This window comes from Notolabrus celidotus, chromosome 2, assembly GCF_009762535.1.
Source record: "Notolabrus celidotus isolate fNotCel1 chromosome 2, fNotCel1.pri, whole genome shotgun sequence".
Taxonomy (NCBI): domain Eukaryota; kingdom Metazoa; phylum Chordata; class Actinopteri; order Labriformes; family Labridae; genus Notolabrus; species Notolabrus celidotus.
Genome location: NC_048273.1, coordinates 20030190 through 20057970, shown reverse-complemented (window position 1 = coordinate 20057970; position 27781 = coordinate 20030190). Strand labels below are relative to the sequence as shown.

Here is a 27781-nt window from a genome sequence, read left to right as displayed (position 1 = left end):
TATTATTTTAATAATTTTAACTGTTTATCTTATTTTATTTTTATTTTTATTTATTTATTAATTCATTCATTTATTTATTCTAATTAATCTAGTCAGTTTTATTGACATTTTCAGCCTTCATTTTATTTTCAACTCTTATCCTTATCTGACGCTTTAACTCATTTTAATTACACATATTTTATTGTTGTCACTGTGCATTAGTCTCTATTTTAAAATCCATTTTTGTTTTTTAATATGTATTGCCATTATTTTATTTCTGCTTCTTTCTTGTTTTCAATCGCTGTTTTCAAAGCACTCTGGGTTTCATTTGACTTGTATGAAAGATGCTAAATAAATAAAGCTTGATTGATTGATTGATTGATTGATTGATCGATCGATTGTTCGATTGATTGATTGATTGATTGCTGTGAGGCAACAGTGCTAACTGCACCACCATACAGCCCTCTGATTTCACATGTACAGGACAAAAAACAGCAGTTTAAACATCTAACAGATTAAATGCTTCAGTAACATCATCTCCACACTCCCAATGTTAAAAAAACAGCTTTAATTAGCATGTCCTTTACAGCAGGAGCAATATAAATACTGTACAGCAAAGCAAAGAGTCGTTTAAAACCCTGTCAATGATTTGGCAATGGAGTTCCCAGAGCAGCCTGGTGTGGGGCGAGGGGTGTTGGAGTGTTTGCGTGTGTGTGTGTGTGTGTGTGTGTGTGTGTGTGTGTGCATGTGTGAGACTAGTGTCGTTACAGTCTTTTCAGTCATATCCTCTTGGGTAAGCTGATCCTCTTGCAGGAATCCAGTGTGTCGCAAAATCATTTTTCAACCCCTGCATTGCCAGGTGAGCAGCTGTTTCTCCAGAGCCAGAAAAACTCATATGGTGAATTGAAGTGGATGTGCTTCAAGTGTACAAGGGAAAACAAGTTTACCTTCATGAGGTGCTGCAGGCTGGAGTTTTCTGTTTGCTTAAGTGAAAGAACATAATACTCTGGATGGAACAAGAAAGGAGTGACTGTTATCTCTGTCCCCTGAGGCAAACCTGCTTCCAACAAAACAAAAGCAGGTGGAGAGTTTCTAAACTGAACTAAAACATTGTTAATATTTGCCAAACAATTGGATCATACTGAACATGTTAGGTGTCAAACAGTTAAAATGACTTCACCTCTTCTTGAAAGCCCCTTACAAGATGTACAAGTGGATATATGGAACAAGAGTTTACAGTATTTTTGATTGCTGTGTTTTAAAAAACAGAAATAATCTTAAAAACGTCCTACCCAAGTAAATCTACAGTTTAGTAGTACCTGACTATAAACATGTTGCATTTCTATCCTAGATCAGCCCTTTCAGTATTGCTATTGTAGCAAAAAGCGACACAGGAATGAAACCTTTATAACCATACAAGGATAATTCAGTAAGATTCATGCAAATGTGGAACATTTTGCATTATTTCTACAATTTTTTGCAAGTAAAAAAAGAAATGTACCGCTCTGCACTCCCGACTTGACTCTCTCCTCAGCAAAGAGTGCAGGATTATCCTAGTTGTGAGGTGAGAAAAAGACTAATAAAAACAGAAATGTCTCATTGCAAACTAATGAGAGTTATGTGTCTAAAAAAACTGTAAAATCCTGTAGTAGCTGAAAAGCACATCTTTGAATCCATGTAGGCTATTAGCAGTGCATCATGATCTCTTCTTAGGTCCATCTCAACACCACACACTCTAGCTCCACACTGAAGCCTGCAACCAGAGATAAAGGTGTGGTTCCTCTTTCAAGTCAACTCCAATCCATGTCTTTGCGAGCAATGTCCAGTCCGAACAAGACACAAGTTCTGGTCCATGCTTTAAAAGTTAGATTTTCAGGTCTTTAGTATGTCCTGTTCATCATTTTTTGTCTCCTCTGATGGGGGCTGGCTGTTGCCAGTGTCCTGAGCAGAGCTGAGCGGTCTGGCATTGGCCTTTGTCGACCGCTGGCGTCGCGTGCCGTTCCCAATGCAGCGCAGGAGGTTTTTGAGGGTTGTCCACATTTCCTCATCCTTGTAGGAGTAGATGCAGGGGTTCATGACAGAGTTGAGTACAGCCAGGAGCAGGAGCCAGCGTTTTAGTTTCATGACGTTACAGCTCCTACAGTTGAGTCCATCCATCAGCAAAACCACCAGGCCAGGAGTCCAGCAGATCACAAAGGCCCCTTCAGAAAAAAACAAAGCAGGTTTTTGAGCCAAATTATTAGTAAATCACAAGAACATTGTTTTTTTGTTTTTGTCATACTGCTGATGTGTGCTAGAGTGAAACATCTATGTGTCTGATCCCTGATGGCTCTTGACCATAGACAGTATAAATAATGGACGTAGTATCCGTGACGTCACCCATCTGTTCCTGACCGCTGTTTTGAAGCCAACCGACGGCGGCAGCCATATTGGAAATGCGGAACTCAAACAGGCATAGTGTGATGTAAAGAGGCAGGATTTGAGCCTCCTAGCCAACAGCTATGTGAACCTGTCTAGGAGTCAAGTCAGTCATGTCCTTATTTGGGCAAAAACTCGTAATCTTAATATCTTCTGAACTGTTGCATTAGAAAATTAAATTAGCTATGTAGAGCCGAGCCGTTTTTTGAACCAGGCTGTGAACATGTTTATTAATGCTGTAAAGATCGTCTTTTTTGAATTGGTGTCGATGTGATTTGCGGTGTTTCTGCAGCCAGCCTCAAGCAGATTCTCAATGAATTGCAGTTTATAACACTTCTGCATGTCTTCATAGTTTGAGACCAGAGGTTGCCGCTTGCTCTTGATTAAATGAACCATTTAATTGCTTTAATATTGATTTGAATAGAGTGACTCAATTATGCTCTCAACTTCTGTCACTTGCAACCTGATTTACTTGCATTCCTTACAGCCTAAAAGCAAATGAATAAACTGATCAAACTTGTATCAGAATGTACTTAGTGGTTTCACATACTTGCATCACTCAGGGGGAAAATAAAGCTGCATTAAAGCTGCCCTTCTTCAACCCTGACAACAAGCAGACACAGGTCGTGGACACAATGCAATGATTGTGTTAAATGCTTAATGCTGTCAGTTTGGTAAATAATATGATAAGTCACAGTGCTACTGAAGCAGCCAATTATTAGCCATCCATTTCAAACATGTTAGGGCACAAGGGAGAGCTACTAAAGAGATTTCTGGAGCTGAAAGGAAGCAACAAGCAGTGACTTGTCCACCAACAGTGATGTTGACTCAACCAGCGTGTCTACAACCTCAATGCATCTGCAGAGAGAAAAGCAAAACAAGTATTGCTCTACACAGCTCTCTTGCTCTCTTTGTCCCTCAAACATAGATATGAATGCACGCAGACAAAGAGGGTTTAGTGTGAGTAATAATGTCAGTTTGTTTTCAATTGCTGTTTCTTTTGTAGAAAATCATTTTTTTTATACCCATTCTCTGTGTAATTTCTGCCTTTGATGGCCCCGGTGTTCTGAGCTGGTTTATACTGCGTGTGATCCCATATAACGGTCTCTTATTGGCAGGTTTAAATCATAGACCGTATAAAATATGGACGTGGTATCCGTGACGTCACCCATATGTTTCTGAAGCGCTGTTTTGAGGCCAATCCTCGGCGGCAGCCATATTGCTGTTGTGGAGTCATTGTAACGTAAAGAGGCGGGCTTTGAGCCTCCTCACCAACAGCTTACAGCACCTGTCAATCAAGTCAGCTGTGCCTCTCACTTGAAGACTCGTAATCTCAATATCTTCGAAATTGCCTTGTTAGAAAAAAAATCATCCCCCCTACTGTGTGTGCTGATCGAGAAATGAGCTATCCAGACTACACTCGTCTTTTGTACCAGGCTGTAAACATGTTTATTTCTGCTGTAAAGATCGGCTTTTTTGAATTGGTGTGTATGTGGTTTCCGTCACTTCCAGAGCCAGCCTCAAGTGGATCCTCTATTAATTTTTAGCACTTCCGCATTGTACCCACATTTTTAGATCGGAGGTTGCCGCTTGGTTTAAGTATATTGAGAAAAAAAAAAAAGAATTATTTAGCACATGTTTCAACCATATTTAATTTATCTCACTTGGTACTGAGCTTACAGCAAACTTCCCTAAACTAAACTACAAGTGAAAAAATCCAAAATTTGCATGGAGTAGTCCGATGGCTTTACTTGTCAAATGCCATCAGATGTTTGACAAAGATAAGGCTGTAGGCTATGATTGAAATATTTAAAAGCAGGTGTGACAGAAAATATGCAAACAAAGGGCTCTTTATATTATTTTGGTAGACATTAAAGTAACTTGAAGGTTGAGGCGTAGCCTTACACCTTCATCACACATGCCCAATGTCTCTTTACTTCTAGGCTGTTCATGAAGCAGCACAAGTAACCACCTACATTGTCATCATGTATCTTTACTTAACACTTATGTGCTCATTCATTTTAATCTGATTGTAAGAAAGAAAAAAAGCGTTGGTTATGTGTCTTTAAACTAGTTTATCAATTTGAGATTTCCGCCTTGCCAAAAAGCTTTCCCTCAGAACTGCTGCCTATTTTACATCCCCTTGTAATGGATCTAAAGGTTTGACTCACCATTTCATCTTTTTCTATCAGACAGTGCTTTTCTAACAACCTGTTACTCTTTCATATTTGCACTGACAACAACTTTTGTGTACAAACACTCAACAAAACCAAATGGAACTCTAAAAAATCATGTGAAAGCAATTCACAAAGTCCTCAAATATAGGTTCTCTCTCTTTAATGGTATGGGGTTGGGAGGAGGGGATGTTCATTGAAGGCCGGTTTGTGTGCTGTGGTGTGTGGACGTTACACCACAGGCTGTGGAGCTGTGTCCTTGCAGGGAGAGATAATTACACAGCAGTCTGGGATAAAGTGAGCACACAGGCAGACAGCTCCTTCAGACAGCTACATACTATGTCAGGCCACTCGTCCGGGAAATCCAAGTGCCCGAAGAGACAAAGAACAATGACAGACTTTAATCCTGCAGGACAACTGTGCAAGTCACTACAAATGTGTTATGCAATCATTTATTTGGATGACTGAATAAAGAGTGAATGAAAACATAAAGTGAGTGCATTTAGTGCTGAGGTGAACTTATTTGACCTCATCTAAACTGCAGCACTTTCTCCAAACTTACTCAGCTTGATGGTGCAGTAATTTGTTTTATCAGTTTTCTAATTTTCCTCTGTATTTCTGCTCAGCTCCAGGAGTGCTTTCCTTTTGTTCTGTTCTTAAAGAAGAGCAGGAGAAGAATGACTGAGTGCTTTGTCTCCTTTGAAAGATATCCTGTTGCATCAATTAACAAAGGGCCAAACTAGGTTTCTCACTATCTCGCTTCCTCATCTGGAGTGAAAATGCCACAAAAGTGTTGTGAATCTCTGCAGATATTTGTTTTAGGAGTTTATATCATGAAAACGCACAGAAAGAATGTGTTTACGGCTTCATATAGCAAGAGTTTGAATCGTTTTCCTGTTTAAATCATATTAACTGAATATCTGCAAGAAGAACTGAATTAAAGATTTCAGTTCTATACATTTCTGAGGGGAATCCCTGAGTGTATTTTAATATCTCATTGGTGGAATAGTCAATGAGAAATAAGGGTTGAATGAGCTAAGCCACTGAATGTTAGATAAACTGAGAACACTCTAAGGCAATAACAAAAGATAGAGAATAAAAAGAAGAATTTGAAAGGCTCTGCTTTTCTCTTCAGGCTCCCTTAAATCACTGATAGCAACTACTCACATTTACTGAAAATGTAAGTGTTTTGTTATTATGCTCAAGGTTATCTCTCTTATCAGGAAAACGCTGGTTACATTCCAGCCTGATCAGCAGAGACTCAGTGGATTGCCTGGACTTTGTGACCTCTTCAAACCCTGACAATTACACACAGCTGTGCACCGCGACCATTTACAGCTGACTCAAGCAGGAAGCTTTGTGACTCTCAGTTATATTTATGATGATGCAACAACTTATTTTCATACGAAGCACCTACCTAGCACAACCATGACTGTCTTGATGAGCTTGATGGGAGTCCTCCTGCGGTTGATGGAGCCGCTGGTGTGTGGTGAGAGCATGGCCGTCTTCTTCTTGACATAGGCGTAGATTCTCATATATATGACCACCATCACTAGGAACACCACCAGATTAGACACCGACCAGAAGATCAAGTAGCTCCTGCTGAAAATGGGTGCGAGCTGGGAGCAGTCGCTTCGGTTGCAGATGCAGTTCCAGCCCAGACTGGGCACAGCCCCCATGAAGATGGAGATGGCCCACACCAGCACGATCAGCAGGGTCACCCTCCTCTTCGTCAGGTTGCTGTGGACGTTCCAGTGCATGACGGAGATGTAGCGTTCTAGAGCGATCACCAGCAGGTTCGCCAGTGAGGCAGAGAGGCTAACGTCCAGTAGACCCTGACGGATGAAGTATCCTTTAACTGTAAGTTTCCGTGACAGCTCACCCGTGTTAAACATGAGGTACACATATGCAATCCCCGCCAAGAAGTCTGAGGCTGCAAGGTTAGCAAGGAGATAGTAGAAAGGGTAGTGGAACCTCTTATTGGTGATGACAGCAGCTATGACCATGGCGTTGGAGACCAGGATGAAAAAGCAGAAGAGTGAGCCGACCACCTGCACCAGGATGAGCTGAGAGCTGTACCATTTGTCTTCAGCGCCACTGTTGTTGTAGAAGAAGCCCATGGACTCATTATAATGACAGGTCTGGTTCTGATGAGCCATTTTAGAGGCCAGGCTGTGAAGGGAGAATGAGAACAAGTCAGAATAATACGAAAATGTATCAATACTTTATTCATGACAGTAGAGCTGATCTTATTAGGTGAGTAAGTGCTGAAACTGTTAGCAGAAAGTTCATTAAAAGTTAAGCAGGATGGTTTGGAAAATGAAAAGTCAGAATGAAATGCTGTGCGTTGACAGATAACTTGATCATTATCGCCAATTTCTTCAAAGTCAAGCAGGAATTAGTGACATGCAAGTGGAGGAAATATTCATTCACTGAGGTAAGATACCAAAATCACACTAAACATATAAAAACCAAAATTAATTAAGTGGCTAAAAGGCAATATCCAGCTTTCATTTTATTGCATCTGTGTCAGAAAATTATTTTGCATGTATACATAGCTTGTATGAAACTATCTGTATCAGCCAGCTACTTGACAGTCATTATAAGGAATTGATTCATTGACAATATGTTTCAGCAGTCCTTTAATGCGCTGATGTTAGCGACATATAGTGAATCATATTTTATAAGATCTATGCGTCTTCACAAAGGTTTTTTAAAAAAAAAGAAAGAAAAGAAAGAACGAACGAAAACTAAACTACCACTGCTTCCAATATTTACCTGAGCACAAAACTAGAGTAAATAAACTCTAATACACAGAGGTGTCAAGTAACAAAGAACCAATACTTGGTTACCTTATTTAAAGTAGAAATTTTTGGTATCTATACTTTACTGGAGTAATTATTTTTCACTCGACTTTTGACTTCTACTCCTTACATTTTCACTAAATTATCTGTACTTTCTATTCCTTACATTTTAAAAATAGACTTGTTACTCCCATTTCATTCCGGCTTGTCATCGTTCCAAAAAACTGAGTAAATAGAGTGAATTTGATTGTGGTTGGATGAGAAGTATAACCATGATAACATTTCAGCACCCAGTTGTACGCAATCCATTGCACCTGCATATGACACAAGTCACGTCACACTCCAGCAAGGAAATAGCAGACGCGTGTAACCTAGTGCAAAGATGTCTGTGGCAGACACTCAAGAGAACTTGAGCGAAATTTCCCAAACAAGCACCAGCGTGGAGGTTGGCCAGGAAGACCAACCAACCCTTCTACATCCCTGGAAGATTTTTTTTAAATGGTTGAATGCAAAAACAAATCCTTTCGGATGCGCTTGAGTGAGACCCTATTGGTCAATACCAGCTGTTCCAGGTCTTGAATGTGTGTGGGTGCTTGATGCTTGGATGTACATTGACATTCCAATAAAGGCTGTTGATAACATGCCTGTGAAGTTTGACTTTTTGAACCATTATTATAGGCAACTAATCATGATATCTTCCGCTCCATTAAACACGTTAACGGGCTGAAACAGGTGCAACCCAAATATTTCAATATTAACATATTAATATAACATTATAGTCATTATGGCCTTTAGAAAGATGTTTTATTTGGGAGGTGGGGTAGTGCACTATAGGCCCCTGTGGTGCAGCCTAAGCTTTTGTCCTTAATGGCATTTTTTCCCTGTACCTTACTTTTACTTTTATACTTTAAGTAGTTTTAAAACACATTTACACTTTTACTTGAGTAAAAAGCTTGAGTTGATACTTCTTCTACAGAAGTCTTTTCAAACCCTAGTATCTATACTTCTACCTGAGTAATGAATGTGAATACTTTTGACACCTCTGCTAATACATGACCACACTGTTGACAAGGGATAAGTGCACATGCAAAACAGGCGATTAACTGGAAAAAGCTGCTTTGAATCAAACTAAAAAGATTCCTACATAAAGCTGGACTAGATAGTTGCTATAGCCACAGTACAATTGGAGCCAAAACAGCACGCGCTCAACAAAGTGAAATAAGAAAGGTCCAGAGTCACAAATAAGTTTTCTCTGATAGTTTTAAGATCACAGTTTTCTAAATATAAAGACTTATTTTAAGAAATCCTACCAAGCAAATTTTCACTTGTTCTATTGGCAGATTTTTTTTTCTTATTTCAAGGTAAAAGTACTTTGAAATAAGTTTTATTTCCTTGGTTTTGGAGGGGCATTTTTTTTTTCCAGTGCACGTACTACGAAAAGTAGCCTGAGTCTTCAGTGACTTCAGGGACATTTAACTACACCAAAGTACCTGTCCGACATGACAACAGGGAAAAGTTAAGAAAGTCTGTCAGACTAGGGAGTGACAAAGGATCCCGTGCAGAAACAGAAAACAAAGTAAGAAACATACATATGTCATTTTGCCGACAGACGACAAAATAAGGAGTACAAAGAGTTACCTGAAAGAACAATCAGCCAGGTGAGTTTACCTGTAGAGCTGGTGGGCTGTCCGGGTTGCGTCAGTAGACTAAAGGTTGTGAAGTATTCCGTGAGTTTCTGGGCATGTTTCCCTCCAGCAGTGAGCAGCAGCAGAGGGAGGGAGGTGAGAGCAGCGAGCAGCGAGGACAAAGTGAAGGCAGAGAAGTTGATAGTCTCACTTTGAGGCTCGGTGACGTAGAGGGCGTGTGCCGCACAGCCTCGAACGTGAATTCCTCCGGATGACCGCACGAGGCCCAGCGAGCCCACGGTCCCATAAAAAAACACAGATTACTATTTTCAATAAGAACCGGAAATGGGGTTAAGATTTAATATTTGTACGCACTTTTGAAAATTTTCTTTTCAATGGAGACAATCTGCCATTCAGCACTTTTCTCGCCAAGCTGCATTAATTCACCTGTTGAAGCATGTATTTATTGTATTTACCGCAGTCTTTTGAGCAAAAATCCCAACGTAGATTTCCATTTATTTTACTAGAGGCCGACTTCGACTCTTCGAGAGAATAAGTCAGAACCACAGTATACTACGGAAGAGGGTTAGGGCCACAGATAAAATAAAAAAAAAGGTCCGATATTTTTTTTATTAAGCTATTATTATAATATACAGAACAGGTCAGCATTCTGAGATTAAAGTCAGAATTCTGAGATTAAAGTCAAAATTCTGAGATTAAAGTCAAAATTTTGAGATTGAAGTCAGAATTCTGAGATTAATGTCAGGGGGAAAAAGTTCTGAATTCTGACTTTAATCTCAGAATTCTGACTTTTCTTCTCAGGATAATAATGAAAAATATATACTGGACCTGTATTTATTTTTTATGTTTTCAGTGGCGCTAATTCTCTTCCACAGTCTACTGTGTGCCTTGGGAGTGTATAAAACAAAAGTTCCTAAAGTGTTTGGAATATATTTATATTATTGAGATTACTTATTGTGTTGCTCTTCTTTTACGCAAATGCAGATCGATCAATACAGAGTCACCTCTGAATTTTTCATTGAACTTCTCCAAGTCCAAACATTTAAAGTTTAATATTATGCTTTTAACAATTTTGGTCGAACCCTTTTTTTTATGAGTTTTTTGTTTATGTTGTATTCCTTGTCCATTAATAATCTCCAAAATCCTCAGATTGATCTTGTGACATACTCATATTGCCCAACCACCAACTTTGAAGTAGTGAAACTAGCCCCACCTCAACAGAAAAAGTGTTAATACTGCAGGCCATATCTATGTGGTATAATGTCTTAATGTCAATTTTTACTGTTGTACTTTTACTTTTGTTAGGGTTTGAATGCATCCCATTTCATGTTGCTTAGGACTTAATTTAAACATTCACTCAACTGGAATATATAGAGTAAGTATCTATCACAACATTGATCCCAAACACTGTCCACTGCGAAGCTGTAACTTTGCCTGTCTGAATTTTGACATGAACTTACATCCACCCATCCATTATCTTGACTGCTTATCCCGTTAGGGGTCACAGGGGGCTGGAGCCTAACCCAGCTGGCGGAAGGCAGGGTACACCCTGGACAGGTCGCCAACCTATCACAGGGCTAACACAGAGAGACAGACAACCATTTACACCCACACTCACTGTTTTTGGACTGTGGGAGGAAGCCGGAGTACTCGGAGAGAACCCACGCCAGCACGGGGAGAACATGCAAACTCCACACAGAAAGGCCGCACCTGGCCGGGGATTCGCACCAGTAACCTTCTAGCTGTGAGGCAACAGCGCTACCCACTGTACCACATATCAGTGATAAATCAAGCAGGACAGTCATGAGGGCGATATCACCCCATAGGAAAAATACTGCATTTTCATCTATGACTTAATGACGTACTTTGTCTAAATATGGGTCGTAAGAATGAGTGCCTTAAGCATTTTGACAAAGTCCACTAACATTAGTCAGGAGATGTGTCATGTGACATGACACTCAAATGAAATGTACAACTGAACAACAGTGGTCTCATTTTCAATCACTCCATAATCTCGACCCTCTGATATTTTTTCTTTGTTTTTCTTCTTGGAAATACTCCTTTAGATCCTTTGATGTCATCACATTAAAACTTCAGTAGTCAAACTAAAAAAATAGTCAAGTTGCAGCTTGTCTGAACATTTTAACCTGGTTGTAGATTTAATGATAAACTGAGTCATACTGTAGCTCTGTTGCCATAAATTGAAACTTCCCTCTCAATCTCAAATCAGCAGTGAGTGTATTACGCAATTCAGGAAAGCCTTGTCAAGCAGGTTAGTTTTTAATGAGCACAGAAGAAATCTGTTGCACTTTCATGTAACAAAAAAGTTCACATCAAAATCAATTAGTCTACAGCTTCCTTATGATTACATTTTGAAAGAAAAGTTGAACGTGCACAAAGACACGGAACGTGGTCTGACGATAGACACATGAAAATATTTGCTTTACTTCTGTTTTTACAACACATGACAAATAAATTACATAGCACTGCATAAAGATTCATGGCAGCAGCTTCTCCATTGAAGACCAAATACAAGAAACACTGATTTAAGCTCTTTGGTGACTGACTGCATGTGCAAACCTTAAAAAGGCCAAGTAAACTGCTCACCAGCACCCTGAACTCCAATACAAACTGGCAAGAAACCTCTTTTTTCCCCCAGTACCAACTCATATGCTTGAGTTCCAGTTTCATGTTCAAGAGAGGGAACATGCTTGGTGTTCATATTGCACTTTACAGAATCAGCTGGGACAGTCAATCTCTACTTTCCAGGAATATGAAGTGGAACAGTTGAAGTTCAAAGTCTGTATCAGACGTGTGAAATCCTGTTCTCAGCATCCTCCTCCTCCTCCTCCCTGAGTCGTCTCATCTGCAGACCGGACAGCTGTCAGCTAATCAATATGACGTCATCATTTTCAGGAGCTCTGCAACAGCATGATAAAAGAGCAGCATTATACATTATACATGCAGTGCCTCATCTACAGCAAAAGATAAACATACCCTCTACTTATGAATGTCATCACTGAGCATGTGTCAGCAAATATGTACAATGGTTTAACACAGTTTCAATATTCATGTGACAGCAGATGTGTTGTCAAGTATCGTCCAGAACAAAGAACAAGACATCACATTTTTCCAGCTAAGCCTGCCTATTCTATTTTCCAGGGTACTTCTGGGCAGTCTCTTTGAGGTATTGCATCCAGCATGTCTAGGGGGACACAGAAAATTGTATTGTCAAAGCTCAAGGTTGCTTGTTGGGTTTGTCTAAACCCTGACTACATTTATTTTTTACTTTAGTTGTCAAGGAAATCCCAATTCAGATCAAGGTTGCTTACTAAAAAACAAACCAGCACAAGCATGTCTCTTTATTCCCTTGGATTCCACCTGCATGAAGGGTTTGGTCCTGACAGGATGAGAGACAACAAAGGGACACAGGAAGAGGTGGGGATTTAAGGTTGTGAGGGCTGATTGAGAGAATAAATTCTCCATAGAAACACTGTAAATGACAGCCTTGTCATCTTGAAGTCTTTCTTGTGTTTTGCCCTGAAGAGAAACAGCTAATTACGTTTCTTTTACACCAAATCTGTGAGCTCAACACATTTTTTCCCTTCATCTTTATGATGTGTAATGAGCAGAATATTTTAGTAATGGGCTGAGGTTGTCTCAGACTCTCTGTTCCTTACACTGCTGCAGCTGTCAGAGGATGTGAATGTATGTTAAAGAGAGCAAGGATGTGGTGTCCAATCATTCTCTTGAAAAGAAAACCACTTCTGCCTCCCTTCCACTGTATTTATACGTATGTATTTATATTGTTTCTAGGCAAAGCCCAGCACTCTCTTTGTCATATCTCCTACAACATAACATCCACTCTGAGGCTTAGCTGCTTTACTAACAAAATTCAGTGAGTGAACTGCAGCAGAAACATTCAAGTCTGCAGCTTCACCATGAAACAGTCTTTTCAAATACTCTTGGGACAAGAGACACTACCACAGATGACAAACTTGATATATTGGCTTCATAAATGCTCTAAATGTGGGCTTTTGCTTCTTAACTTGCTTTCCTACATGTTAACTCACTGTAACACAAGATAACTACAGGAAGAGGCTGATTGCACGCAGATGAAATTTCATCCAGTAAGACGTTAACATGTTTGCTGATCTAATTTTTGTGAGCACAGTGAGACGAAGACACTGCTAAGAATTAAGTTTGGTGATTTCAGAGGGTGCAAATGACTGCAATTAGAGAATACTAATGACCAAAAGTCAGCCCATCTAAAAGGGCCATTGGCATTTGCACACATCTCCATGCAGCAGAGTTGCATATTCTACTGTCAGTCCAGTATTAAGTTGCACTATAACACATCATTACACATCGTTACATAATGGCTCTGTAACTGAGACTACACTTCCTAAAACAGACCAGGAAAACTGGATGGCTCATTGGTAGAAAAATGGCTATGGAGGATGAGGGTAAGCAGCAGAGTCAGAGTGTTGATGTCTGGTGAATCAATAAGACAAGAGGCCGGAGAGTTACAACCACTCACACACTGTAAGAAAAAGCAATGGAAAGCTTAACCCACCCCTACTCCGTACAGGTCTTTTCCAAATGATTACATGACTTGAGATTATTTTCACAGTGACTACAAAAAATTGAGGCTCTTGACTTGCAGAGCCGAACTGCAAACACTGCACAAATCTGAACAAATGACTACAGTAGTTGCTTTTGTGGGATGATCAACCCTATTTGTGCTCAGTCATTAAATAGATATGTGCTTTTTCACAATGCAGAACCAAAAGCCTGAGTATAGAGCACCGCAGACTGTTGAGGTGCTGCTTTTGGTTAACTTGGTTTGTAACATTCATGTTAGGTACACATGGATAGGGAAAGAGGAAGCAATGTCTTTTTAACAAGAACCTAGTTGTACATTAACTATACACTCTACAGACAAAATGGTTGTGAAATTATGAGAAATTCAACTAGTTGTTCTGACATGTAAGGAAACAATAATCAGAAATCATGATTACAAAAAGGAAGAAAAGAAAAAGACTAAAAATAAGAGAATCACACATCCACACCAGTGATTGGCTACTTTAAGTTCCATGTTAAGGCAGATGGAGTTTATGATGCTACAATCATATGTTTCTTACTGTCTGACCACCATGCTCTAGCTTAACTTTTCTGGCTCAAGTCTAAGCGTAGCGTTGGCAGTGGCCTGATAATTCAGGAAGCATCGCAGCACAGAGGGGGCAGTGGCTGAGAAGGGGGATTGGTTGGGGGTTCTTCCCAGTGTACAGCCTGAGTCTCTCTGTAATCAGCCCATCACTGGGTGTGTCTGCATAGCTGCTACCACTAATTTCATTGCTCTCAGACCACGCAGACTGAGCCAAACCACAGTGTGGAGGAAACTCTGCTGCAGTCTGCTGAATGCTGATGATAGAGATTGGCTCATAGAAAAGGAATGAGCAGCAAACAGAGACATATAGAGAAATTCAATGTATAGCTGTAGCAACATTGTGTAATTACAGCAAACTGAGTTTCCTACACCTGTAATCTCTTTTTTTTTTGTCATTTGTTTTGTGTTATTTGGTTTAATTATGACTGACAGGGCCAAATAAAGAGACATAGTAATCTTATATTGTGTGGCTATGGCTGTATTTGACACCACCTACTACATACCACCACTGTGTACAGTGAAGTATGTGCTGATGTTTAACACAGAGCTTCCCGTTAGAGGTATGCAGTATTAAGCTCTACCTAGAAGGTAACACCTATCTGATTACTGCCAGTTACCAGACTCACAGGTGTTTGGTAACATTATTTCACTGCTAATGTTACATTAGTCAGAGCCGGAGAGTGAGAATGCTCATTGTCGGATCATATTTTGAACATTTCCTCTTTGTAGTAGCTGCATTACTTCAACAAAATACACCAAAATGATCTCATGTCTCATGTGACACTTCATTCATACAGTCCCATGTGTTGGTCTGATAAGGCAGCCAGATCGTTTAAACGTGTTTAAGTTGATGTTGTCATAATTTCAGCTCTCCGCATTACAGGGACACATGTATTTATTGTGTTTTCAAATTGCATATTACATGATATTTTGGCCCCATATAGTGGATGATAAATTAGCTGATCTTTCTGTGGGATTTAAATGTCTAGCAAGGCATAGTATGACACCACAAGAAGACAATTTATGCCCCCTTTGTGAAAATGAAGTTGAGTTGACGAACCATGTTTTTCTTCTCATGCCAAACTGTGAAAACCTTCTGGACTGATACCCATGAATGGTTAAAAATAAAAATGAAATCCATTCCAAATTATTTTTTAATAAACGACATAACTTTCGGTTTGATGTTAAAAAAATAAAAGTGATGAAATCTGCTGTAACTTAATCCTGTGCCTCTCAAAAGTCTTCATTCATAAAAACAGAACTATGAAATCTCCCCCCAAATTTGTTGTTTTTCTAAATTAATTCAAAATGTACCTAAAATCATTGAAAATAGTGAAAGGACCAAAAGCACTTAGAATATATGATTCCCTAAAAGAATTCCCTACTGAACTGTAAAATGATTCTCTCTCCTTACTCAACTTATTTTTTAATTTATTTTTGTGTGTATAATTTCTCATTTGCCTTAAATTAACAACTCATGCTGTATTATTTCTATCTCCTTAATGATTGTTTATGTATGATGTTTCTTCTGAATGTACCCATTGTTTGTTATGTACATCTAAAATAAAGTTAAAAAAAAAAAAGTATGACACAACAAGAGTGGAAAGGAAGACATAATTGAGCAGGTTGTTTGAGTGAAACCCCAATGAACTGTGAAAGTACAGATAAAAGGAGAAAGATAAATGCACACAATATACATATCAATATCTTCCAGTGATTTGTGTTGACACAGGGCATCCTCCAGGTGTGGCTGTGTATGTACGCAGCAGGGTGTGTGAACAAAAGTCAAATATAGTATCACAGTTTCACTGCAAACACTCGTACCTTTGGCAGCAGCAGAACACGGGGTATCGGAGTTTGACGTCTGTCTGGCTGCTCTCCTCTGGAACAGTTAAGTTATTCTGCTCCCTGAGGAACTTATGTAGGTCTGTCAAAGGGAATCCTTCCTTCTGATAGCTCTGTTGGTGAAAACACAAGAAGGTAACAAAAAAATCTAGGTAAACAAGATAGTTTATAATAAAATAGTATCCCAATATTTTTTTTTGTGATGTACTATATGTGTCATAGGAGGGTCAAGACTTTTCTCTTACTGTTTTCCTGTTGGATGTAACCAACATTTGATTTTGTCATCAATAATTCCGCCGTTTACTTCTAAATATGATTATTATTATTACATATATATATTATATTATTACTTCAACATCCTGTACACAATACCTTAATTCCCAGTGCTTTGGTACATAGCAAACTGTAACTATTCTGCGTTTCTGTATATACTTATTATTAATCCAAATTATATTATTTCATTCGTATTTATATCTTATTTTATTCCTTCTTTCTATTAATATTTTGACTTTTTCATATTGTGTTTAAGAGCATTCTGTAACAACTGAATTTCCCCCGGGATAAATAAAGTATTTCTGATTCTGATTACTTATTTTTGCAATAGAATGAAAATAGTGATAAATACCAAATGTAGTTTCTCAGAGCAAAATGATTTACTGTACAATAGTAACACTGGTGTCGGACACTTGAGTACCTTAATGGTCTCGTAGGCATCAGTGATGAGGGCGATGAACAGCGACAGCACCATGTAGATGAACAGCGAGATGAAGGAGTAGAGGTAAGCCCTGCTGAAGAGCCACACCAGAGTGTTTTTGTCCTTCAGCTGGGCAAAGGTGGTGAACATGTCGTCACCGTTCAGCAGAGAGAACAGGCACTCCGCTACACGACTCAGCCCCTCAAACTGTAGAAATGAAAAAGAGGACATCAGATAAGATTTTACAGTTAACACAAGGACTATGGTCAAATCTGAGAAGCATTAAGATAGCTGGAAAGCAAAGAGTCAAAGAGATTCCCACACACAAGCTGTCAAGATTTAAATCAAGTTAGTTCTACACCGTGTTCCAAATTATTATGCAAGTTGCATTTTTGCGAATATTTTAAAAACTATGTCAACAGTCGTTTTCAAATTTGTCAAAAAGTCAGATAGTGAATATATTTCTTCAACTGTGTGGTTAAAATGATGCAATTCAAAGTACGTTGGCTGTATTTTTAAATAAATGCAGAATCTGCAGAGATTAGCGTGCCAAATTATTATGCAAATTGGTGATAAGAGCATATAACTTGTGAAAATTAAAAACTAGGCACCATTTTAAATGTTCTAATGATTGAAAATAGAAATAAACAACAGTTTTCTTTACATTTGTGTACAAAATAAAACTGTTAATGTCTTAAAAACATTTCAAATCTAAAGTGATTCTCAAATATGTAATATAACCTCCCTTTCTTTCAGTGAGGGTCAGAGGTCACTGGTAAACTGATTTAGAGAAGTTTCTGATGACTTCTCTGCTGACTGTGTGCTGCACCTTGTATGGCTTTCCAAAGATGCTCTTTTGAGCTGTATTTCTTGCCATTACTGTAAATTATCTTCTTTATTATTGACCACAAGTTTTCAGTCGGGTTGAGATCGGGTAAGCAGGTTTGCCAGTTCATGAGCCGAAAAGCATAATTTTAACCACACAGTTGAAGAAACATATTCACTATCTGACTCCCTAACAAATTTGGAAACGACTGTTAACATGGTTTTTAAAATATTCACAAAAATGCAACTTGCATAATAATTTGGAACACAGTGTATTAACAAGTCAGACACGTTGGGAGCCACGACAAACATTAAACTTGGAACATGACTGTTTTGGATAAAATCACTAAAATAACTAATAAAAGGTGGATTAAAAACAAAACGTGTATCTGGTTAAAAATATGTCATGTCTTTATGCAGTATCTTGTGACTAATTTAGCTCAATTTCTTCTTTTTAAACATCTCATGTGCAACACAGAAGTCTTCACAGAAATAAGGTCACAAATAAGTAGTAGGAGGTGCCTAACACGGACTGAAGCATGATAGTTGATAGGGGAGCTGGGATAAAGGCAGAGAGACAAACAAAGAAACAGATGGCTGAGGGAGAGACGTTATAAAAGAGTTCCAGCTGAGAGCGATAGCATCTAAACACAACATCCCACTGAGACGGTATGGATTCCAGGGCATAACACTTGAGGACGTGTGGGATGGCCAGTCCTGTAACATCCTCTGTTTATTCCTACAGTAAATACACAGAAGAGCCAGAGACGGCTGACAGCACACTACAGGGGACACCCCAAGCCACTGCAAAGTAAATACGATAGAAGTGTTGAAACACAAGGAACTGAAACTTGTGTCATCCAAACTGTAAGCAGAAAAGCACTTCAGGTTTAGCACTTTCACTTCCAATGAACAACGTATAAAAAATTAAACTGTTAACGTTTTGGTGATGTCAGCTGTATTTGTTGATTGAACAAACAAGTATAAATGTATTTTAGAGCTTATTGTGGGCTCTTTTCATGAAAATACCACATCTTAGGAATTAAAAACTCTCTTAAAAACATACTTCAAGTCCGCCTACAACTTATTTACACTTCTGACTCCTCTTCCATGCAACATTATCAACACAACTTTATGTGGTCAGAAACACGCATGCCCCTGGGCAGCTGTATGCAGCCTATCTCACATCTGGCTCTCCTACAGTACAGTGCTGCCTTGTTTAGACGCCTACTGCATCCTTGGACTTCCGTAAATAATTTATCTTAACGGGCGAGGACAGCTAAATACACACGTAATTTCTATGATTGCACTTGCAGTCCGAGCCAGAGTCTCTCTCTGTTCAAAAATTGTCTGATTGCTATTAAATCATCTGTTGTTGAGTTTTCAGAGCAAATTAAAACATTTGCCACATCCTGTTTCTTTGCTTTTTTTATTGCCCATAATTGCATGCTATCCATTGTAGCTTGTTTAGTTTTAACAAGGCTTGTGAACTTAAACAGGGCAACAAAACACTTAAATCTTGACCTTAAAAAAAAAATTTGAAAGTTACAAGTGACGTCAGGTCTTATAACACTGATCATGCAATTATTATTCCCCCTAGTTTTAGTCCTGCACGGGAGGGACACTTGTTTTTTCACATCACCTCTTTCTTTCCCTGTCTGCCCTATAACTTGTTTCCTTACCTATGTCTCTAAAAGGGTAATACTTCCTACTAACACATGAATAATGTTGTTTAAAACATGCATAATGCTGCAAGTATATGTTTGCACAAAATCACATCCATCCCTTGGTGAGACTGTCAAAATTAGGTTAAACTAAAAATTATGGGAAGCTCTAACAACTGACGCAGGAGGCTTTATTGACCAGACATATAGTGACACCTAGTGGTTGTTTATCAGAGGCCTCAGAAACAAAGAGCCAGGTGTCTACTCATGGACGAGGAAGTCAAAAGTCAAGGGCAAGCTCAACACCTGCATCTATTTGTAGGATACAATACTGAAAGAGCAATAACTGCTTCTAACCATTTGAAGTAAAATAGATACAGGAGAAAGACTGAAAGAAATTCTTCTTCTGTTTCTGAGTCAATGTTGAAAAAACCTGTGGTCGTTTTCAAATAGGGTAAACATGCAATATATCACCTGTAGCTGTAAAAAAAATAAGCACATTAATCTAGATTAGGATGTTTCAGAGAGTGTACACAGCACTCAATCTCTCCCAGATTCAAACCTGATCTATGCAGACTAACTCATGAGTTCACTACCCTCAGTTTCTTTTTCTTTCTCTCATACTTGGGCCCTTGTTAAAATGCTGTCACAGCTAATTTAAAGACGTGACCGGAAATACATTATATTTTTTACCTTCCTAATGCAACTTTATTGTTCCTGCTTCAGCATTTCTGCCGGACAAGAGCAAAGTCAGTACAAAAAAGCTCCACTGGTTCCTCTTATTTCCCTCCCAATAACAGCCAGAGCAGTGATTCATCCGGAGAGCACAGAATCACAGAATCACTTCTCAAATACACATCCACTGCTCTCCTTGAACCAGTAAGAGAGTTACCTTCTCATGGTAAGGTCCTAGTACGATCCAGCCACAGAAGGTGTAGCCAAGGTAGATCATGCCGGCACAGCAGCAGAAACGAAGGACTTTGGGGAAGGCTGCTTTCATGGTTAGAATTAACACCTAAGACAAAAGACATGAAGTTACCATCTCATGGAAGAAAGAAAGGCAAGTTTTAAAACATGTTATCAAAATCTCTGCATCTTAAAAATATATAAACTACAAAAGCAAAAAGTGTCATATTAATTCTTACACACTGACTCTTTCAGCCTTCTTTATTTTTCCTCATACAGAGTTTTATTCATTTTACTAATATACATGTCTACAGCTGTACCCTCAAACTAGCCATATCATAGTCAGTGTGGAGTGCAAGGCAAGGTCTTCAACAATGAAAGAAAAAAATGGAAAGACTCACATTGTATTTCTGGAAGTATCCCAAGTATCTGATCACACAGACCCACACCACTAATGTCGACGTTCCCAAGAAGATACTGCACACGTCATAACTGGTCAGACTCTATCAGGAAGGAAATCAATAAATCCCAAGGGCTTTAAGAGGGATGTTTGCTCTTAGTCTTAAATGGAAATCAGGCTTCAGTGATTCTGTGGAACGATTTGTGGGGGATTTTTTTATGACTGCTTTTATCTACATAGTGGAGCTGCAAAAGAGGAACAACCAATGTTGACATACTGTGACTATGTGCAGCTATACACCAGGATTATAAGACAAACTTCTCACTGGGGACATTAAAAGACTTGAGTCTAAATTTATGTTACCTTCAACAGGTATTTATAGTGTCTACATTGAGTTGTTATGCTTCAAAGTCCTCCAGACACTAAGCCTTGCCCAGGATTTTATTTGACAATAGTTTAATAAATAACTTGATGTAAAATCAAAAGGTGATAACACGTAGTTCGCTCCACATAACTATGACTCATTTGAAGATAACCCAGCTTTGTCTGCTACCCAACTTCATTTTTACAGGATTAAAGAAATTTAAATTTATCCAAAAACTGTACTATATTTGGATTTTGCCTCTGCATTTACATTTATTCCACACATGCCACTAAAAATTGTGTCTGTACAGTTAACCTCTCCTATTAAACTGATGTACATTAATAGTTTTACCTTTGCTTGTATTTCCATTTTCAGTATGGATCCAACTATGGCCAAGAGATCGCTGACAATGACCAGCACATACCAGCCATTTAGAAACTCGCCCTGGTCGTCTTCACAGACTTTACGATTGTAGTTCTCATGCAGGAATCTGGAAAATCTCTGAAAATACAATGTTGCAAATTCAGTAACATCAAGTAAAATTGTGCAAAACAGTGTCTGATTAAAATATTGAGACATATAACAAAGTGTCCAAAGTAGGGATGCACCAATCCAACTTTTTAGGTCCCGATACCGATATCGATACCTGGGCTTTGGTATCTCTATTCCTTAATGTGAGGATAGAATCATGTTTTGGCAACTTCAGGCTTTTCTGACTTTGTAAACTAAAATAAAATGAACATTTTTAAACTGACAGTATCATTATTCAAGAGATTATAAATGTGTACCAGCAGTTTGGTGAGTTGATCTTCATAACCAACAGATATTACAATTCAACTGTAAACCTCAGCAGTGGATAAGAGGAATTAAATATTCTGTTTAAAAAAACTGCTTCAAATGAGAAAATTAAAAAATATGTAAACGTAGTGTTTCCATAGAGTGTTTCCCACAGAAGTACAGTGTACCTGTGGCTGGGATTAAAATCATTGAATACATTATTACTCTACCCAGCTTTGCTCTTACTGAGTCCCTTCTCAGCATCTGATATTGTGGCAATATTAAATCAGCAGCACATTTTATAAAGACGCTGATGACGTAGGAGACGCACATGGCTATTGTAAGCACAGAAAAGCATAGAACTGAGATGAATAGATCTGCCATATGGATCGGCACTATATATTGGTCCTTTGTCACCGATATCCGATCTAGCTTTTTAAGTCCGATCTAGCCAATATCCAATACCAGGATCAGATCGGTGCATCCCTAGTCCAAATATGGTACACTGTGATATGCATTCAATTCTACAAACTACTGACATTTATTTTAATTTTTTGGTGAACAAATTGACCAGGCAAAAAGAAAAGTTGAAAAAATGACGAGTGCACACGAATGCAAGTGAAGACAGAGGGACATAGAGAGTAAAAAAACATGATATTCTGGGTATGATTATGATATAGTGTGATCAGAGACTGCTGAGCTGACCTGGAGTAACCTGACAGCCAGCACGATGGAGCGGGTGCAGAGCACAGCCGATGTCAGGCATACGAGGATGACGAAGCCATCAAACACCAGAAGATAGTGTGTGTTCTTCTGAGCTGGAACACATACAAAAGTGTGTGTGTAAGTGATATGCGTGCCTTAAGGTTTATCTCTTACGTAACTCCCTCACCCTACTGATAATGGAGTTTACCAGAACACGCCTCACCAACAGTCAACAGTCAGCAGTAAATGCCACAGGAAATTAGGACAGGAAAATAATAAATGACAATGACAGTTGGATTTAGTGAACATACGAAAGATGACAAAGTTGAAGATGTAAAGGATCAAAGTAAAGGGTTTTATAAGCAACCTTTCAATTAAAGAAACTGAGAAATAAGCCTTTAGGTTCCTTAAATAATAATCATCAGTTGGAAAAACAGCATGTGTTTCAATCGATAGTTGACTAGTGATCGAATGAGCTTTGCTTCGCCCATATCATAAAAAAGTGAACATTTTTAAAATATACAATCTGCCGTTTTTCTTCATCACATCATGTTTGTTACTGAAGCAGGTTAGACATTAACACCTTACCTGTCCCAGATATCTTCCAGTCTCGACATGCACTGCTCTGAGAGTCAGTGTCCAAGAAGATCTTCACCTTTCCACTGTGACACTGGTTATCAAATGTTATCTAAAAAACAAGATCGAAAATAGATGAGCACAGAGAACAGATACACTTTGTTATCATACAATGATAAAGTGTTCACCTGCTTGGTTTGCATAATTAAAAAAAAATGAAAAGCACCACACAAAAAAAACAAACAGCCAAATCGTACCGTAACGTAGAAGGAGTAGCAGTCGGGTAACTCTCGAGAACGCACCGTCTGAAGGTTGATTCCTTTCAGCTGGAAGGTTAATTTAATGTCAACAAGCCTGAAAGCAAATTTGAGGATTGTAATTGTACATCAGGAATGAAATACAAAATGTAAACCAAGTGTTTTTAGTTTAGCTGTATACAGTGCATTCATTAGTAGGGGTGAATACCTGTAAAAATCCAGATCAAAAAAGGATGAATTCTGGGTTTTCCATTGGTTTGCAGTCTTTGGATCATGGGACATGCAAACTGAGGGGGTAGATTAACAAAGTCAGTACTCAAAGTGCAGAAATATATTTCAAATATAACTGTGAAAAAATGGGAGTAATGCATCTTTACTAATGCTTTTGTGAAAAACACACATTTCCAATTGTATAGCATAAAACATGTATTTTCAAAAGCAGATGTTGATGCCTAAAAAAACACAGAAGGTAATTGTATTGATTAGTTTGCATTTACCAAAGCACTGAAACATCCCCTCTTACCTGTTTCCAGTTGAGCGTCTATGTCAAAGGCTTCATCTGAGGGCTCCACGGTGCCTCTCTTGTAGTGCTCCTTACAAATGGTCAAAGGAAGCAGCTTGCCATCGTCATCTTCAGCATAACTTATGGGTCCCACAGTAAGGCGACCCAACTGGCTGTACTATAAATATGAGAAGTCTAAGGTAAAACAAACTGTCTCAGGATAAATGACTTAAAGTTGTTGTGAAGCTGCAACACTATCACACCTAAAGCCTGGCGAATGTTAACTAGCATCGTAGTCCATTAGCAGTCTGCTTCAAAGGGGTTTAAATCACATCAAGTTTTACAGGAGCATTAGCCTACCAGTCCTCAGTCTTACCCTGGTTTTCATTATTTGGTGGTATGTGGAACATGGGTAAAAAATGCTGGTAAACATATCTCTTGAATTATAACTACTGTGCCCAGGTTCTCTACAGTCAGGCGCAGGCATGACTTCATTCCTTAAAGATAAGAGCTTAAAGAGCCCATGATAAAATGTTTACATGCGTGACATACAACCAGGATTCTAGGAGAAGCTGATAGAAACCAGAGAAGACGGTGCTTTTAAACACACCAATCACAGACCTACAACAATTCTAAAAGAGAGATACTCAAACATTAAAATGTGTATACCTTTTTTTCCCCCTGTTTTTAAGTCTTTGCCTAAAAGGAAATGGATAAAACTGTCCTTAATGCTGAGAAAAGTCCTCATCCCAAGCATGATGCACACAAAACTTGAACACTTTGATTTAAACTGAGAGTTTGGAATAAAGAGGCATTCAGGACATATCTCTAATACAAAATGAAAGCTTTTTTTATCTTGCTTGTATTTATTGTGGCTTTTTTTATTTTATTTTCAACTATTTGTTTTTATTGATTGTGTTTTTAAGCGTGTACACCACTTCGGTCAACAGTGTTTGTTTTAAAATGTGCTATATAAATAAAATTGACTTGACTTGACTTGAAAGCTTGTTAACAGCCTAATATAATAACAGTCAGTTGTGAATGAAAGTCAAACAACAACTTTTCTTTTACATAAATGGTAACAGCAGCAGGCAGTGTTATTGTTTAGAGGGTTGAACTTGCCTGATCAAGGACATAAAACAGACTGTCGTAGACGTCATGCTGTGTGTAGACTGCAACACAGTAGTCGTCCTCATCCACTCCGCTGTAGTCCTTTAAGAAAAGGTTTTTCAGAGCCATTGTGTTCTCCTCTTTGTAGGACACCACTAGCTGGTTGTTGAGGCCAAACAGAATGAGCTTTGGAGGAAACAAACAGGAATAAGCAACATTTAAAATTTTAAGCTCAGGTTTGAGGTATTAAAAAGGGGGAGTGTGACTTGGTACATGTATTCCTTTGGAGCCCACTTTGAATTTTTTTAGGCTCAAACGTTTTTTGCAATCTTTCTCATGGGCCAGAAATATGTTTGAGTGTTCCTATCTCAGTGTTCAACACAGATTTTACAATCACATACAACAGCAGACATAAAGGGAACTTTTAGTGAAGTAATAGCATCTGATTGGTTTGTCTGTTTTGTTTGAGCAGTGCTTTTCCCACCACTGAAACAAAAAGAGGATATCTTGTGAAACATAGAGAAGAGAACAACAGTCAACACAACACTCCTAATATTAGATGCAGCTTGCAGAAAGGAGAGCGGGGTTAAGATGTTCGGGTGTGGTGCACTTATTTCATCATCTTTAACTTGAAATGCGCAAACACACACATACACCCTCATTTGAGACTTGAAGTTGTACAATGTGTGTCCACAAATATCAACACTGATTCACATGTATGGTCTTTCTGTCTCTGATAAAAAAAAAACAGTTGCTGGAAGCATTTCATGGGCGGATTGTTTTTCCAGGGCTTTCCTAATCTAGAGTAATCCCACGATACATACTTGCGTGGTGATCATCACAATTTTCAGTATCTGCACCCCAAGCTTCCAGGGTAAATGTTGTCGTGCCCTGTACTTCTCACATGGGCTCATGAAGTAAAACTTCAGGTCATCTCTCAGGGTCTCCTCCTTGATAATCTCTTGGGTTAAGACAGAGCTGAAACAGAAAGTGTCAACAGAATGTTATTCTAAGCCAAGGCAGAAAGACAAAACAGCTGAACTGTCTCTAAGTGTTTGAGTTTATCCCAGTGTAAGGCCAGATTATATCCCCCATAATGTAAAAACAGAAGTGAAAGCAGATGTTACATGATCATCAACTAGTTTTTCCTTTTTTCAGTGCAGATTTGTCATCTCCCACAGGAAGGACTCCTTGTACTGAGCACACTGGCTGCATTCATGCTGCTGCCTGGGTTTAAGTCCAAGGTTAGCTCAGTGTGTGCACTCTCAATATTTTCTCAACTTTCTTTTTTTTTTTTTGCCACACGCTCACACTAACAGTACAAATGTCACAGTACTCACGTGTACCTTGAGCGTTCCTTAAATCACACATTTACAACTAGTTTCAGGTAAAGGGCTGTGTTAAATAGCCATCAGGAAGTCTGAGCTGGTAATAAAATCACTTTAGCCTGTACTTTAAACATGGGACAACAAGGTTTAGGCTTTCGAGACAGAGTATTAGGGAATAAACTTGAGCAGCAAATACATTTATGTTCAGTTCAGTCACATTCACCAACGCAAATTGTCAAATAAAGTAACAAATGAATGCCACTGAGCAACTTTTCAACACAAGCCACTTAAGAACTTACCTGACTGAATTACTCCTATCCAGGTATCGATTCAATAATTCCATAATTGTGTTTCCGCGTGGACACAGGTTAAATAAACATGTTGCTGTGGGAAAGGTGACAGGCAGCGGACACGCACCTCAGAAAGGACTGCTTTCAGCTGGGTGTCTGTGCGTGTGTGCACGCGGCTTCCAGGCATCCAATCAGGAAATGAGCTGCAGGCGGCGTGCACGTTCACCACTTTACAATCTACGGCGCGAGGGTCCCCCTGGAGTCAGCGAGGGTGTGTTCAACGGCAAAAAGAAACAAAAAAACATCCACCAAAACTACGGAAGAGGATTAGAGCCACTGAAAAAAACAATAATAATGTCATTTTTTAATAATTATTAGTGTTCTGAGAAAAAAGTCAGAATGCTGAGAAAGAAAGTATGAATTATATCTACATTTAGTCTGAACTGAAATAAATCAGTGGAAACAGGGTATTTAAAAAAAAATCTCACTTTGAAAATTCCCAAAATTATCACTAATATGCTACTTTTCCAATGGCTATTATTTTGAAATTCCAAATCAGGTATAGCTGTAGCCTATCTGGCAGCATCACATTGTGAGGTTTTCTGCTTTCAGTCTGAATCAAGAAAATATCAGTGGAGACTAGGATTTATTGTAATGCCAAATATATAATTACCAGGCACATTTTTATATTTCCGACGGCTTTTATTTTGAAAATCCACCAGAAATCTGATTTTTTTTCTCAGAATTCTGATTTTAATCTCAGAATTCTGACATTTTTCTCAGAATAATAATAAAAAAGTAATTTGACCTTAATTTTTATATGAAGGAACCAAAACACTCATTTTTTTACTCTATTGTTTATCTATTTATTCATTTTTTTTAACCAACATTTTATTTTTACTTTTTATACAAACAGTGCAAAACAATACACACAATATAAGATGTTCACATGGACTTTAAATACAATTAAAGTAGAAAAATAATGAAAATCATCAGGATTATAAATCCTCAACAACCAGTGCTGCAGAGATTCTGTACAATTAAACACATTAAACACCAGGTTACAACAGGGGGTACAACAGGGAGTGATGCATAGGGCCTCTATTTTCAACCTCATACATATCAGTTGATTACTTTATTTCTGTACATAACGTTTAAAGGTGCAGTTGGTAGGACTGGGGTAGAAAACAATACTTTTTGTGCTGGGTTTGGAAAAAAGTCACAATACCCATCGGTACTCATCAGTAATTGAAGTTATTTGAGATTATGACGAAATTTGTGTTTTCCAAAGCCTTTTTATCAAGCAATGTTATTATTCCCCTGGTTCCTGTTATCATGGACCAATCA

At 38.5% G+C, this 27781-nt stretch overlaps 2 protein-coding genes across 6 annotated transcripts; both read right to left on the bottom strand.

Annotated features, from left to right (window-relative positions):
• Positions 1–529: 529 nt before the first annotated feature.
• On the bottom strand, positions 530–9327 carry lpar3 (lysophosphatidic acid receptor 3). 2 transcript variants are annotated; one of them, XM_034676349.1, is made up of 3 exons: positions 9014–9327; positions 5989–6743; positions 530–2180 (listed from the first exon to the last, which is right to left on the bottom strand). In XM_034676349.1, the coding sequence occupies exons 2-3, from the start codon at positions 6728–6730 to the stop codon at positions 1852–1854; spliced, it is 1071 nt and encodes a 356-aa protein (XP_034532240.1). In that variant the 5' UTR covers positions 6731–6743; positions 9014–9327; the 3' UTR covers positions 530–1851. The 2 variants fall into 2 exon arrangements, with proteins under 2 accessions (XP_034532240.1, XP_034532229.1); XM_034676338.1 differs by having other exon boundaries at positions 9044–9321.
• A 1943-nt stretch (positions 9328–11270) lies between these two features.
• Positions 11271–26679, bottom strand: mcoln2 (mucolipin 2). Of its 4 annotated transcripts, none has more exons than XM_034673608.1 (14): positions 26562–26679; positions 25641–25794; positions 24829–25002; positions 23728–23884; positions 23413–23491; positions 23205–23301; positions 22960–23059; positions 22372–22484; positions 21241–21390; positions 20527–20628; positions 20112–20234; positions 16731–16937; positions 16016–16149; positions 11271–11942 (listed from the first exon to the last, which is right to left on the bottom strand). In XM_034673608.1, the coding sequence occupies exons 2-14, from the start codon at positions 25728–25730 to the stop codon at positions 11906–11908; spliced, it is 1563 nt and encodes a 520-aa protein (XP_034529499.1). In that variant the 5' UTR covers positions 25731–25794; positions 26562–26679; the 3' UTR covers positions 11271–11905. The 4 variants fall into 4 exon arrangements, with proteins under 4 accessions (XP_034529499.1, XP_034529481.1, XP_034529490.1 ...); XM_034673590.1 differs by having other exon boundaries at positions 26444–26645; XM_034673599.1 differs by lacking the exon at positions 20527–20628 and having other exon boundaries at positions 26444–26646.
• Positions 26680–27781: the final 1102 nt, after the last annotated feature.